Consider the following 14,960-nt stretch of genomic DNA (forward strand, 5'->3'; position numbering starts at 1 on the left):
TAAACAGGTGTGTTATTATATAAACAGGTGTGTTATTATTATATAAACAGGTGTGTTATTATATAAACAGGTGTGTTATTATATAAACAGGTGTGTTATTATTATATAAACAGGTGTTATTATTATATAAACAGGCGTGTTATTATATAAACAGGTGTGTTATTATATAAACAGGTGTGTTATTATATAAACAGGTGTGTTATTATATAAACAGGCGTGTTATTATATAAACAGGTGTGTTATATAAACAGGCGTGTTATTATATAAACAGGTGTGTTATATAAACAGGTGTGTTATTATATAAACAGGTGTGTTATTATATAAACAGGCGTGTTATTATATAAACAGGCGTGTTATTATATAAACAGGCGTGTTATTATATAAACAGGTGTGTTATATAAACAGGTGTGTTATATAAACAGGTGTGTTATTATTATATAAACAGGCGTGTTATTATTATATAAACAGGCGTGTTATTATTATATAAACAGGCGTGTTATTATTATATAAACAGGCGTGTTATTATTATATAAACAGGCGTGTGATTATATAAACAGGCGTGTGTTATTATAAACAGGTGTGTTATTATATAAACAGGCGTGTTATTATATAAACAGGCGTGTTATTATATAAACAGGCGTGTTATTATTATATAAACAGGTGTGTTATTATATAAACAGGCGTGTTATTATATAAACAGGCGTGTTATTATTATATAAACAGGCGTGTTATTATATAAACAGGCGTGTGATTATATAAACAGGCGTGTGTTATTATAAACAGGTGTGTTATTATATAAACAGGCGTGTTATTATATAAACAGGCGTGTTATTATTATATAAACAGGCGTGTTATTATTATATAAACAGGCGTGTTATTATTATATAAACAGGCGTGTTATTATTATATAAACAGGCGTGTTATTATTATATAAACAGGCGTGTTATTATATAAACAGGCGCATAAACAGGCGTGTTATTATATAAACAGGCGTGTTATTATATAAACAGGCGTGTTATTATATAAACAGGTGTGTTATTATATAAACAGGCGTGTTATTATTATATAAACAGGCGTGTTATTATTATATAAACAGGCGTGTTATTATTATATAAACAGGCGTGTTATTATATAAACAGGCGTGTTATTATATAAACAGGCGTGTTATTATATAAACAGGCGTGTTATTATTATATAAACAGGCGTGTTATTATATAAACAGGCGTGTTATTATATAAACAGGCGTGTTATTATATAAACAGGCGTGTTATTATATAAACAGGCGTGTTATTATATAAACAGGCGTGTTATTATATAAACAGGCGTGTTATTATATAAACAGGCGTGTTATTATATAAACAGGCGTGTTATTATTATATAAACAGGCGTGTTATTATTATATAAACAGGCGTGTTATTATTATATAAACAGGCGTGTTATTATATAAACAGGCGTGTTATTATATAAACAGGCGTGTTATTATTATATAAACAGGCGTGTTATTATTATATAAACAGGCGTGTTATTATATAAACAGGCGTGTTATTATATAAACAGGCGTGTTATTATATAAACAGGCGCATAAACAGGCATGTTATTATATAAACAGGCGTGTTATTATATAAACAGGCGTGTTATTATATAAAACAGGCGTGTTATTATATAAACAGGCGTGTTATTATATAAACAGGTGTGTTATTATATAAACAGGCGTGTTATTATATAAACAGCCGTGTTATTATATAAACAGGCGTGTTATTATATAAACAGGCGTATAAACAGGCGTGTTATTATTATATAAACAGGCGTGTTATTATATAAACAGGCGTGTTATTATATAAACAGGCGTGTTATTATATAACAGGCGTGTTATTATTATATAAACAGGCGTGTTATTATTATATAACAGGCGTGTTATTATTATATAAACAGGCGTGTTTATTATATAAACAGGCGTGTTATTATATAAACAGGCGTGTTATTATATAAACAGGCGTGTTATTATATAAACAGGCGTGTTATTATATAAACAGGCGTGTTATTATATAAACAGGCGTGTTATTATTATATAAACAGGCGTGTTATTATTATATAAACAGGCGTGTTATTATTATATAAACAGGCGTGTTATTATTATATAAACAGGCGTGTTATTATATAAACAGGCGTGTTATTATATAAACAGGCGTGTTATTATATAAACAGGCGTGTTATTATATAAACAGGCGTGTTATTATATAAACAGGTGTGTTATTATATAAACAGGCGTGTTATTATATAAACAGGCGTGTTATTATATAAACAGGCGTGTTATTATATAAACAGGCGTGTTATTATATAAACAGGTGTGTTATTATATAAACAGGCGTGTTATTATATAAACAGGCATATAAACAGGTGTGTTATTATATAAACAGGCGTGTTATTATATAAACAGGTGTGTTATATAAACAGGTGTGTTATTATATAAACAGGTGTGTTATTATATAAACAGGCGTATAAACAGGTGTGTTATTATATAAACAGGTGTGTTATTATATAAACAGGCGTGTTATTATATAAACAGGCGTGTTATTATATAAACAGGTGTGTTATTATATAAACAGGCGTGTTATTATATAAACAGGCATATAAACAGGTGTGTTATTATATAAACAGGCGTGTTATTATATAAACAGGTGTGTTATATAAACAGGTGTGTTATTATATAAACAGGCGTATAAACAGGTGTGTTATTATATAAACAGGTGTGTTATTATATAAACAGGCGTGTTATTATATAAACAGGTGTGTTATTATATAAACAGGTGTGTTATTATATAAACAGGCGTGTTATTATATAAACAGGTGTGTTATTATATAAACAGGTGTGTTATTATATAAACAGGCGTATAAACAGGTGTGTTATTATATAAACAGGTGTGTTATTATATAAACAGGTGAGTTATTATATAAACAGGCGTGTTATTATATAAACAGGTGTGTTGTGTTATTATATAAACAGGTGTGTTATTATATAAACAGGTGTGTTATTATATAAACAGGCGTGTTATTATATAAACAGGCGTGTTATTATATAAACAGGTGTGTTATTATATAAACAGGTGTGTTATTATATAAACAGGTGTGTTATTATATAAACAGGTGTGTTATTACCACGAAGGGTGTGGGTGTGATGTCACAGAACAGGTGGACGGGTACTCCTCGGCCGATGAACACGGCAGCCGCCAGGCTGGCAAAACGTTTACTGCTGCCTCCACTGGGAGGGTGGGCGCGGGCATCAAACCCTACCACCACACCCCTCTCCTTCAGACCCTCCCCGAAACAGTGCTCCAGATACTTACAGAACCCCTGGGGGAGGGAGAGGGGAGAAGGGGGAGAGGGGAGAAGGGGGAGAGAGGAGAAGGGGGAGAGAAGCACTTTAATCAAACACTAAAAGCATTGTTGTGTGTTGACACCACATAATCAGCAGGAGCTAATGACCATGATGTGTGTGTGTGTGTGTGTGTGTGTGTGTGTGTGTGTGTGTGTGTCTACGACCTGTGTGGTCTGTATGATGGGGAGGTCGTAGGTCATACCTGTGTGGTCTGTATGATGGGGAGGTCGTAGGTCATACCTGTGTGGTCTGTATGATGGGGAGGTCGTAGGTCATACCTGTGTGGTCTGTATGATGGTGAGGTCGTAGGTCATCTGTGTGGTCTGTATGATGGTGAGGTCATACCTGTGTGGTCTGTATAATGACGAGGTTGTAGGTCATACCTGTGTGGTCTGTATGATGGCGAGGTCGTAGGTCATACCTGTGTGGTCTGTATAGTAGGTCATACCTGTGTGGTCTGTATGATGGTGAGGTCGTAGGTCATACCTGTGTGGTCTGTATGATGGTGAGGTCGTAGGTCATACCTGTGTGGTCTGTATGATGGTGAGGTCGTAGGTCATACCTGTGTGGTCTGTATGATGGTGAGGTCGTAGGTCATACCTGTGTGGTCTGTATGATGGGGAGGTCGTAGGTCATACCTGTGTGGTCTGTATGATGGGGAGGTCGTAGGTCATACCTGTGTGGTCTGTATAATGGGGAGGTCGTAGGTCATACCTGTGTGGTCTGTATGATGGGGAGGTCGTAGGTCATACCTGTGTGGTCTGTATAATGGGGAGGTCGTAGGTCATACCTGTGTGGTCTGTATGATGGGGAGGTCGTAGGTCATACCTGTGTGGTCTGTATGATGGTGAGGTCGTTCATACAGGAAATCCCTGGTCCCATTGCAGCTCTGAGACCAGCCGTCCCAAACTCCATCCTAGAGCCAAAACACCTTCGCAGCTCCCCAACCGCCCCGTCCTTCACCAGGCCCTGCACCAACGCCACTGTCTGGGGGTTCTACAGGAAGGGGAGAGGAGGGTTACAGGGTCACCTCTGTATATCCTCCAGAGCCCCCTCTTGGAAGGGTGAGGGAGAGGGGCAGTTAAGGGAGGCCCTATTGCCCGGTGTCACACCAGTTGAGCTTGGCCCATTGGGATTTTTTTTTTTTACTGATAACAACCAAAATGCATAGAATCCCAGTAATCTGGTGTTACTGGTCCCTCCCCTGTGTGAAGATGAAAACAGCCACTTCACATTTTTCAGGCCAATAATGACAATCTTCTTCGGTCAATCAATCAACAACAAAAAATACTTCTGATTTCACCAATGAGCGAGTGCTTTTCAGACATGAATGTGAATCCCTGGAGTGTGTGTGTACATGTGCAGAATCATCTCTGCAGATCCTCCACAGACCCCTCGTTGAAAAGAGGAGAGGGAGGGAAAAGCCAAGTCATAAGCATGACAGTAATGTACACACACACACACACACACACACACACACACCACTGTCCACCCCATCTCATTCCCAGCCACATGCCTGACAATTATCAGGAGGTAACGTTATTATGTTAAGATGATAATTTAAATCACATGTACTTCTCCCATTTCTGTCTGATTGGTGGCGTCCCGTTTCCGTTTAAAAACACGTGAATGTCCCTTGGCGGGTGTGTGTTGATTACAATGCCCAGCCAGCTAGCTAACAGTAGCTCCTCGCTGCTACTGTTATGTCGCCAAATACAACGGGCGTAGACAAGTACAAGTCTAATGAATCATTAAGAGTCGATCTGTGCAAAACATGTAGCAAAATACAATGTAGCTGACAATAGTTGATACAACTTTCAAGAACACGATGAAACACCAGTCTTCAATCATGGTCACTAGCTGCTAGTCTTCCTAGAATTTCCTACTTTTCTATTCCAACTACTGACGTTAGTTGTCTATTGATGCATAAATAACTACATTTACTGTGTCAGCAATGTATGTTAATAAGTGAAAAAAAGGGTTATGTACCTAGCTAGAAAACCAAGGCTAACTCTAGTTAGTTTGGTAGCTAGCTGACCACAGAAACCCAAAACATTGAAATACATTTGAGTCATTTAGCAGACGGTATAACCCAGAGAGACTTCCAGTAGTGAGTTTATACAGCAGAAATAACGTTTCATCTACTGTATCCGCTTGTTGTTAACTCCGATTTATTATGGGCTGTGTACTATAACAGTTAATGTTCGTTAGCGAACTTGTGACTTGGGCCAAAAACCAGAAGTTAATAAACGTTGTGACTTGGGCCAAAAACCAGAAGTTAATAAACGTTGTGACTTGTTGTTGTTAGTAAACTAGCTATAAATTTACCCCCTTGACAACTTACCTTGTCAAACTGCAACCACTGGTTAATGGCTTGGTCCAATTTACTGTCACCAGTCGAGGATAATCCGTTCTCCATATTGTCCCGTTGTTTTCAGCACTAAAGCGTCTGTGTTTATATGACTGGGAGTTGTACTTGCACATTAATAAAAAATATCTCGATTAAAAAAAACTAAACTGTGAGTCCCAGTTTCACTTCCGTGTTCAGTGTGAACGGACAAAACGAGAGGCGGAGACTGTTGATTTAACGAACTCTAATTGGTCAATGGACTGGACGTGGCCTTGCCCTTCCGCTAGCGTCACACGTTTTGGAGAGAAATAGTCATGGCAACCCCGCTGCTTCAAAGTCTTTTTGATAGACTTTATGTATTTTTTGTCTAAATAATAAGAAACTCTTGTCTAAGGTCCAATATTATAACGATTTATTTTCTGAATACGTGTCATTGTCTTACACTGTCATAACTATTCCCTCTGGGGTTTTTTTTACATTTTGTTTCGTCTTTTAGGTTCTTGTTAATTCTTCTTCTGTCATATTTTAAACTTAACCACACTACTAACCTTATGCCTAACCCTAACCTTAAATGAAGACCAAAAAGCAAAGTTTTCATGAATTTGTACGATAAATCCAATTCTTACTTTGTGGCTGTGGTAACTAGTGGAAACCCGTTGGGCGACCATGACAGAATTGGGGGTGTGGTTTGATGGGTTTCTTGGCTGTGTTCTTGCCACGCCCATCTGTCAGAACCTTGTACCATATGGCAAATTGGACCTTCTAGGAGGGTCAGGATGGTCAGTTATGTTGGGTGCTGTGGTATGTTGTACCTTCTAGGAGGGTCAGGATGGTGGATCAAGTTGGACCTTCTAGGAGGGTCAGGATGGTGCTCAGTTATGTTGGGAGCTGTGGTATGTTGTACCTTCTAGGAGGGTCAGGATGGTCAGTTATGTTGGGTGCTGGGGTAAGTTGTACCTTCTAGGAGGGTCAGGATGGTCAGTTATGTTGGGTGCTGGGGAGAGTTGTACCTTCTAGGAGGGTCAGGATAGTTCACAATCTGGTTGTACAGCTAATGTGCAGTGTACGACACACACACACACACACACACAAGAAGAGACATTGATCAAAACGATGGGAGCTTTAATTGATAATAATCCGATCACTCAGGAGAAAGAACCAGGTGGTGTATTCATTATGAGACTCAGAGAACCAGCCTTTACATGGTGTTACTGGATACCAGGTGGTGTATTCATTACGAGTCTCAGAGAACCAGCCTTTACATGGTGTTACTGGGAACCAGGCGGTGTATTCATTATGAGACCCAGAGAACCAGCCTTTACATGGTGTTACTGGATACCAGGTGGTGTATTCATTACGAGTCTCAGAGAACCAGCCTTTACATGGTGTTACTGGGAACCAGGTGGTGTATTCATTATGAGTCTCAGAGAACCAGCCTTTACATGGTGTTACTGGGAACCAGGTGGTGTATTTTCAGAGACTCAGAGAACCAGCCTTTACATGGTGTTACTGGGAACCAGGTGGTGTATTCTCAGAGTCTCAGAGAACCAGCCTTTACATGGTGTTACTGGGAACCAGGTGGTGTATTCATTATGAGACTCAGAGAACCAGCCTTTACATGGTGTTACTGGGAACCAGGTGGTGTATTCATTATGAGTCTCAGAGAACCAGCCTTTACATGGTGTTACTGGATACCAGGTGGTGTATTCATTACGAGTCTCAGAGAAACAGCCTTTACATGGTGTTACTGGGAACCAGGTGGTGTATTCATTATGAGTCTCAGAGAACCAGCCTTTACATGGTGTTACTGGATATCAGGCGGTGTATTCATTATGAGTCTCAGAGAACCAGCCTTTACATGGTGTTACTGGGAACCAGGTGGTGTATTCATTATGAGTCTCAGAGAACCAGCCTTTACATGGTGTTACTGGGAACCAGGTGGTGTATTCATTATGAGTCTCAGAGAACCAGCCTTTACATGGTGTTACTGGGAACCAGGTGGTGTATTCATTATGAGTCTCAGAGAACCAGCCTTTACATGGTGTTACTGGGAACCAGGTGGTGTATTCATTATGAATCTCAGAGAACCAGCCTTTACATGGTGTTACTGGGAACCAGGCGGTGTATTCATTACGAGTCTCAGAGAACCAGCCTTTACATGGTGTTACTGGGAACCAGGTGGTGTATTCATTATGAGTCTCAGAGAACCAGCCTTTACATGGTGTTACTGGATATCAGGCGGTGTATTCATTATGAGTCTCAGAGAACCAGCCTTTACATGGTGTTACTGGGAACCAGGTGGTGTATTCATTATGAGTCTCAGAGAACCAGCCTTTACATGGTGTTACTGGGAACCAGGTGGTGTATTCATTATGAATCTCAGAGAACCAGCCTTTACATGGTGTTACTGGGAACCAGGTGGTGTATTCATTATGAATCTCAGAGAACCAGCCTTTACATGGTGTTACTGGGAACCAGGCGGTGTATTCATTACGAGTCTCAGAGAACCAGCCTTTACATGGTGTTACTGGGAACCAGGTGGTGTATTCATTATGAGTCTCAGAGAACCAGCCTTTACATGGTGTTACTGGGAACCAGGTGGTGTATTTTCAGAGACTCAGAGAACCAGCCTTTACATGGTGTTACTGGGAACCAGGTGGTGTATTCTCAGAGTCTCAGAGAACCAGCCTTTACATGGTGTTACTGGGAACCAGGTGGTGTATTCATTATGAGACTCAGAGAACCAGCCTTTACGTGGTGTTACTGGATACCAGGTGGTGTGTTCTCAGAGTCTCAGAGAACCAGCCTTTACATGGTGTTACTGGGAACCAGGTGGTGTATTCATTACGAGTCTCAGAGAACCAGCCTTTACATGGTGTTACTGGATACCAGGTGGTGTATTCATTACGAGTCTCAGAGAACCAGCCTTTACATGGTGTTACTGGGAACCAGGTGGTGTATTCATTATGAGACTCAGAGAACCAGCCTTTACGTGGTGTTACTGGATACCAGGCGGTGTGTTCTCAGAGTCTCAGAGAACCAGCCTTTACATGGTGTTACTGGGAACCAGGTGGTGTATTCATTACGAGTCTCAGAGAACCAGCCTTTACATGGTGTTACTGGATACCAGGTGGTGTATTCATTACGAGTCTCAGAGAACCAGCCTTTACATGGTGTTACTGGGAACCAGGTGGTGTATTCATTATGAGTCTCAGAGAACCAGCCTTTACATGGTGTTACTGGGAACCAGGTGGTGTATTCATTATGAATCTCAGAGAACCAGCCTTTACATGGTGTTACTGGGAACCAGGCGGTGTATTCATTACGAGTCTCAGAGAACCAGCCTTTACATGGTGTTACTGGATACCAGGTGGTGTGTTCTCAGAGTCTCAGAGAACCAGCCTTTACATGGTGTTACTGGGAACCAGGTGGTGTATTCATTATGAGTCTCAGAGAACCAGCCTTTACATGGTGTTACTGGGAACCAGGTGGTGTATTCATTATGAGTCTCAGAGAACCAGCCTTTACATGGTGTTACTGGGAACCAGGTGGTGTATTCATTATGAGTCTCAGAGAACCAGCCTTTACATGGTGTTACTGGATATCAGGCGGTGTATTCATTATGAGTCTCAGAGAACCAGCCTTTACATGGTGTTACTGGGAACCAGGTGGTGTATTCATTATGAGTCTCAGAGAACCAGCCTTTACATGGTGTTACTGGGAACCAGGTGGTGTATTCATTATGAATCTCAGAGAACCAGCCTTTACATGGTGTTACTGGGAACCAGGCGGTGTATTCATTACGAGTCTCAGAGAACCAGCCTTTACATGGTGTTACTGGGAACCAGGTGGTGTATTCATTATGAGTCTCAGAGAACCAGCCTTTACATGGTGTTACTGGGAACCAGGTGGTGTATTCTCAGAGTCTCAGAGAACCAGCCTTTACATGGTGTTACTGGGAACCAGGTGGTGTATTCATTATGAGTCTCAGAGAACCAGCCTTTACATGGTGTTACTGGGAACCAGGCGGTGTATTCATTATGAATCTCAGAGAACCAGCCTTTACATGGTGTTACTGGGAACCAGGCGGTGTATTCATTATGAGTCTCAGAGAACCAGCCTTTACATGGTGTTACTGGGAACCAGGTGGTGTATTCATTATGAGTCTCAGAGAACCAGCCTTTACATGGTGTTACTGGGAACCAGGCGGTGTATTCATTATGAGTCTCAGAGAACCAGCCTTTACATGGTGTTACTGGGAACCAGGCGGCGTGTTCTCAGATCTGGGATCATGTACCCAGTCTGATTCATTATGAGTGATAGAGTAGGATAGCTGATCTGGGATCTTACTCTGAACCATAGAAATATAACATCCTAGATGGGGTGGGAGGTTAATATAGATCAGCCCTCCTACTCTAAACCATAGAAATATAACATCCTAGATGGGGTGGGAGGTTAATATAGATCAGCCCTCATACTCTGAACCATAGAAATATAACATCCTAGATGGGGTGGGAGGTTAATATAGATCAGCCCTCCTACTCTGAACCATAGAAATATAACATCCTAGATGGGGTGGGGGGTTAATATAGATCAGTAACACACAGCCTGTATGTCTCCAAGCTACATTTTAATAGTGTTACGTCTGGTGGGTGCAAATATTCAAACATACAATGTACAGTTGAGGAAATTCAAGGCCCGATTTATTTGGTAGTATTATAATGAAACCTCTCCTTTAAAATATTGACAGGACGTAGTCTTTAGAATGATGATAACAGGTCTCTGAAACCTCTCCTTTAATATATTGACAGGATGTAGGTCTCTGAAACCTCTCCTTTAATATATTGACAGGACGTAGTCTTTAGAACGATGATAACAGGTCTCTGAAACCTCTCCTTTAATATATTGACAGGATGTAGGTCTCTGAAACCTCTCCTTTAATATATTGACAGGACGTAGTCTTTAGAATGATGATATCAGGTCTCTGAAACCTCTCCTTTAATATATTGACAGGATGTAGTCTGTTGAATGGTGATATCAGGTCTCTGAAACCTCTCCTTTAATATATTGACAGGATGTAGTCTTTAGAACGGTGATATCAGGTCTCTGAAACCTCTCCTTTAATATATTGACAGGACGTAGTCTTTAGAACGGTGATATCAGGTCTCTGAAACCTCTCCTTTAATATATTGACAGGACGTAGTCTTTAGAACGGTGATATCAGGTCTCTGAAACCTCTCCTTTAATAAAACAGAATGAGTCCTTCAAAGAGTTACCCCCCCCAAAACACACACACACACACACACACACACACACACACACACACACACACACACACACACACACACACACACACACACACACACACACATTTGTACTGTACATGAAAGCTTTGCCAAAAATGTCTATGACATATGCACTTTACACCCCCCCCCCTCCATGCTATCTCCTAGGTTCTCTCTGTTTGGTGAGGAACACCCCCCCTCTCCATGTTATCTCCTAGGTTTCCTCTGTTTGATGAGGAACACCCCCCCCTCCTCCATGTTATCTCCTAGGTTCTCTCTGTTTGGTGAGGAACACCCCCCCTCTCCATGTTATCTCCTAGGTTTCCTCTGTTTGATGAGGAACACCCCCCCCTCCTCCATGTTATCTCCTAGGTTCTCTCTGTTTGATGAGGAACACCCCCCCCTCCTCCATGTTATCTCCTAGGTTCTCTCTGTTTGATGAGGACCCCCCCTCCTCCATGTTATCTCCTAGGTCCCCCCCTCCTCCATGTTATCTCCTAGGTCCCCCCCCTCCTCCATGTTATCTCCTAGGTTCTCTCTGTTTGATGAGGACCCCCCTCCTCCATGTTATCTCCTAGGTTCCCCCCCCTCCTCCATGTTATCTCCTTGGTTTCCTCTGTTTGATGAGGAACACCCCCCCCCTCCTCCATGTTATCTCCTAGGTTCTCTCTGTTTGATGAGGACCCCCCTCCTCCATGTTATCTCCTAGGTCCCCCCCCTCCTCCATGTTATCTCCTAGGTCCCCCCCCTCCTCCATGTTATCTCCTAGGTCCCCCCTCCTCCATGTTATCTCCTAGGTTCCCCCCCTCCTCCATGTTATCTCCTTGGTTTCCTCTGTTTGATGAGGAACACCCCCCCCTCCTCCATGTTATCTCCTATGTTCTCTCTGTTTGATGAGGACCCCCCTCCTCCATGTTATCTCCTAGGTCCCCCCCCCCTCCTCCATGTTATCTCCTAGGTCCCCCCCTCCTCCATGTTATCTCCTAGGTCCCCCCCTCCTCCATGTTATCTCCTAGGTCCCCCCCCTCCTCCATGTTATCTCCTAGGTTTCCCCCCCTCCTCCATGTTATCTCCTAGGTTCCCCCCCTCCTCCATGTTATCTCCTTGGTTTCCTCTGTTTGATGAGGAACACCCCCCCTCCATGTTATCTCCTAGGTCCCCCCCCCTCCTCCATGTTATCTCCTAGGTTCCCCCCCTCCTCCATGTTATCTCCTTGGTTTCCTCTGTTTGATGAGGAACACCCCCCCCTCCATGTTATCTCCTAGGTTCCCCCCCCTCCTCCATGTTATCTCCTAGGTTCTCTCTGTTTGATGAGGACCCCCCTCCTCCATGTTATCTCCTAGGTTCCCCCCCTCCTCCATGTTATCTCCTTGGTTTCCTCTGTTTGATGAGGAACACCCCCCCCCTCCATGTTATCTCCTAGGTTCTCTCTGTTTGATGAGGACCCCCCTCCTCCATGTTATCTCCTAGGTCCCCCCCCTCCTCCATGTTATCTCCTAGGTCCCCCCCTCCTCCATGTTATCTCCTAGGTCCCCCCTCCTCCATGTTATCTCCTAGGTTCCCCCCCTCCTCCATGTTATCTCCTTGGTTTCCTCTGTTTGATGAGGAACACCCCCCCCCTCCTCCATGTTATCTCCTAGGTTCTCTCTGTTTGATGAGGACCCCCCTCCTCCATGTTATCTCCTAGGTCCCCCCCCCCTCCTCCATGTTATCTCCTAGGTTCCCCCCCTCCTCCATGTTATCTCCTAGGTCCCCCCCCTCCTCCATGTTATCTCCTAGGTTCCCCCCCTCCTCCATGTTATCTCCTAGGTTTCCCCCCCTCCTCCATGTTATCTTCTAGGTTCCCCCCCCCTCCTCCATGTTATCTCCTTGGTTTCCTCTGTTTGATGAGGAACACCCCCCCCCCTCCATGTTATCTCCTAGGTCCCCCCCCCTCCTCCATGTTATCTCCTAGGTTCCCCCCCCTCCATGTTATCTCCTAGGTTCTCTCTGTTTGATGAGGACCCCCCTCCTCCATGTTATCTCCTAGGTTCCCCCCCCCCTCCATGTTATCTCCTAGGTTCTCTCTGTTTGATGAGGACCCCCCTCCTCCATGTTATCTCCTAGGTCCCCCCCCTCCTCCATGTTATCTCCTAGGTTCCCCCCCTCCTCCATGTTATCTCCTAGGTTCCCCCCCTCCTCCATGTTATCTCCTAGGTCCCCCCTCCTCCATGTTATCTCCTAGGTTCCCCCCCTCCTCCATGTTATCTCCTTGGTTTCCTCTGTTTGATGAGGAACACCCCCCCCCTCCTCCATGTTATCTCCTAGGTTCTCTCTGTTTGATGAGGACCCCCCTCCTCCATGTTATCTCCTAGGTCCCCCCCCCCTCCTCCATGTTATCTCCTAGGTTCCCCCCCTCCTCCATGTTATCTCCTAGGTCCCCCCCCTCCTCCATGTTATCTCCTAGGTTCCCCCCCTCCTCCATGTTATCTCCTAGGTTTCCCCCCCTCCTCCATGTTATCTCCTAGGTTCCCCCCCCCTCCTCCATGTTATCTCCTTGGTTTCCTCTGTTTGATGAGGAACACCCCCCCCCTCCATGTTATCTCCTAGGTCCCCCCCCCTCCTCCATGTTATCTCCTAGGTTCCCCCCCCCTCCATGTTATCTCCTAGGTTCTCTCTGTTTGATGAGGACCCCCCTCCTCCATGTTATCTCCTAGGTTCCCCCCCCCCTCCATGTTATCTCCTAGGTTCTCTCTGTTTGATGAGGACCCCCCTCCTCCATGTTATCTCCTAGGTCCCCCCCCTCCTCCATGTTATCTCCTAGGTTCCCCCCCTCCTCCATGTTATCTCCTAGGTTCCCCCCCTCCTCCATGTTATCTCCTAGGTTCCCCCCCTCCTCCATGTTATCTCCTTGGTTTCCTCTGTTTGATGAGGAACAGGTTTTCGTCCGTGGGGTCCATCTCCTCCTCCTTAGCAGCCTTCCTGTCCCTCCCATTATCCCTCTTCTTCTGCGCTCCCTTCTTCTTCGCCGCCCCAAACAGACGGTCGGGGGCGTGGGAGGGGGGGTCCTTCGGATGGAAGGTGGGGGGGGCTCCGGCCGAAGAGGGACGGCCCTCGTGCCCCTTCTTCTTCCTCCTGGCGGAGGGGTCTTGTCCTCGGGGGAAGTCGAGAGACTCGTCCGCGGCGGCGACCATTTTGTTTTTGGCCGGTTTCAGTTGTTTCTTCTTCTGCCTTTTCTCACTCCCCGGCTGGCTCCTGTCAGCCATGTTGGATTTGGGCGTGGCTGAAGCTGTGGGTTAGGGAGAGGTGGCGAGGAGAGGAAAAAGAGGGGAAGAGAGGAGGGGGAGGACGGGTGGAGGGAAGAGGAGGGAAGGAAAGGAGAGAAGGAGAGGGGGAGAGGCAATGAGAAGAAGGGGAGGAGAGGAGGCGAGGAAAGGAGGCGAGGAAAGGAGGCGAATAGAGGCAATGAGAAGAAGGGGAGGAGAGGAGGCGAGGAAAGGAGGCGAGGAAAGGAGGCGAGGAAAGGAGGCAAGGAGAGGGGATGAGAAGAAGGGTAGGAAAGGAAGCGAGGAAAGGAAGCGAGGAGAGAGGATGAGAAGAAGGGTAGGAGAGGTGTGATTAGACCAGCCGATAGCTAATCCAACAGATCCTAGAGAGAAGACTAAAATCCCATTACTGTCCCCATTAACCCAACCTGAAGATGAGATGGTACCTGGACTGAAATGTTTCCCCTCTCTGGTCTCCTTTAGCTTGTGTTTAGGAGTCCAGGGTTTCACTTGGCCACGGACGAACCTGAAATGGGTACGGTTAGGGGAAGCCCCGGGGCAGGGAGGGAGATGGGAAGGTTTAGGGGGGTAGTTCTGGTACGGACTGGAGCCCCGGTTAGAGTTGGTTCTCTGGCGTTTGACCGGCGGTTCGTCTCTGGCGCCACCGTCCGGTGAGAGCTGACACTGAAACAGACCCGCTTCCT

General features: G+C 44.2%; 2 protein-coding genes and 1 long non-coding RNA gene across 3 annotated transcripts in view; all 3 read right to left on the bottom strand.

The window, feature by feature from the left end:
* The window catches only part of LOC115184533 (phosphoglucomutase-2-like), a 33,047-nt gene extending 27,096 nt beyond the window's left edge, over positions 1–5,951 (bottom strand). The window contains 3 exon segments of the mRNA XM_029745380.1: positions 3,157–3,351; positions 4,205–4,372; positions 5,721–5,951. Coding sequence (XP_029601240.1) covers positions 3,157–3,351; positions 4,205–4,372; positions 5,721–5,795 — 438 coding nt within the window. The 5' untranslated portion in view covers positions 5,796–5,951.
* A 4,386-nt stretch (positions 5,952–10,337) lies between these two features.
* Positions 10,338–11,461, bottom strand: LOC115184540 (uncharacterized). Its single transcript, XR_003874399.1, has 2 exons — positions 10,962–11,461; positions 10,338–10,900 (listed from the first exon to the last, which is right to left on the bottom strand). It is a non-coding gene; the product is annotated as an uncharacterized LOC115184540 (long non-coding RNA).
* A 2,382-nt stretch (positions 11,462–13,843) lies between these two features.
* Positions 13,844–14,960, bottom strand: LOC115184537 (zinc finger CCHC domain-containing protein 7; the record flags this gene model as incomplete). Its single annotated transcript, XM_029745386.1, is given in 2 exon segments — positions 13,844–14,279; positions 14,703–14,960. Coding segments are annotated over 2 exon segments (644 nt in total), but the record flags the coding sequence as incomplete, so codon positions are not given.

Source organism: Salmo trutta, unplaced genomic scaffold (genome assembly GCF_901001165.1).
Source record: "Salmo trutta unplaced genomic scaffold, fSalTru1.1, whole genome shotgun sequence".
NCBI lineage: Eukaryota > Metazoa > Chordata > Actinopteri > Salmoniformes > Salmonidae > Salmo > Salmo trutta.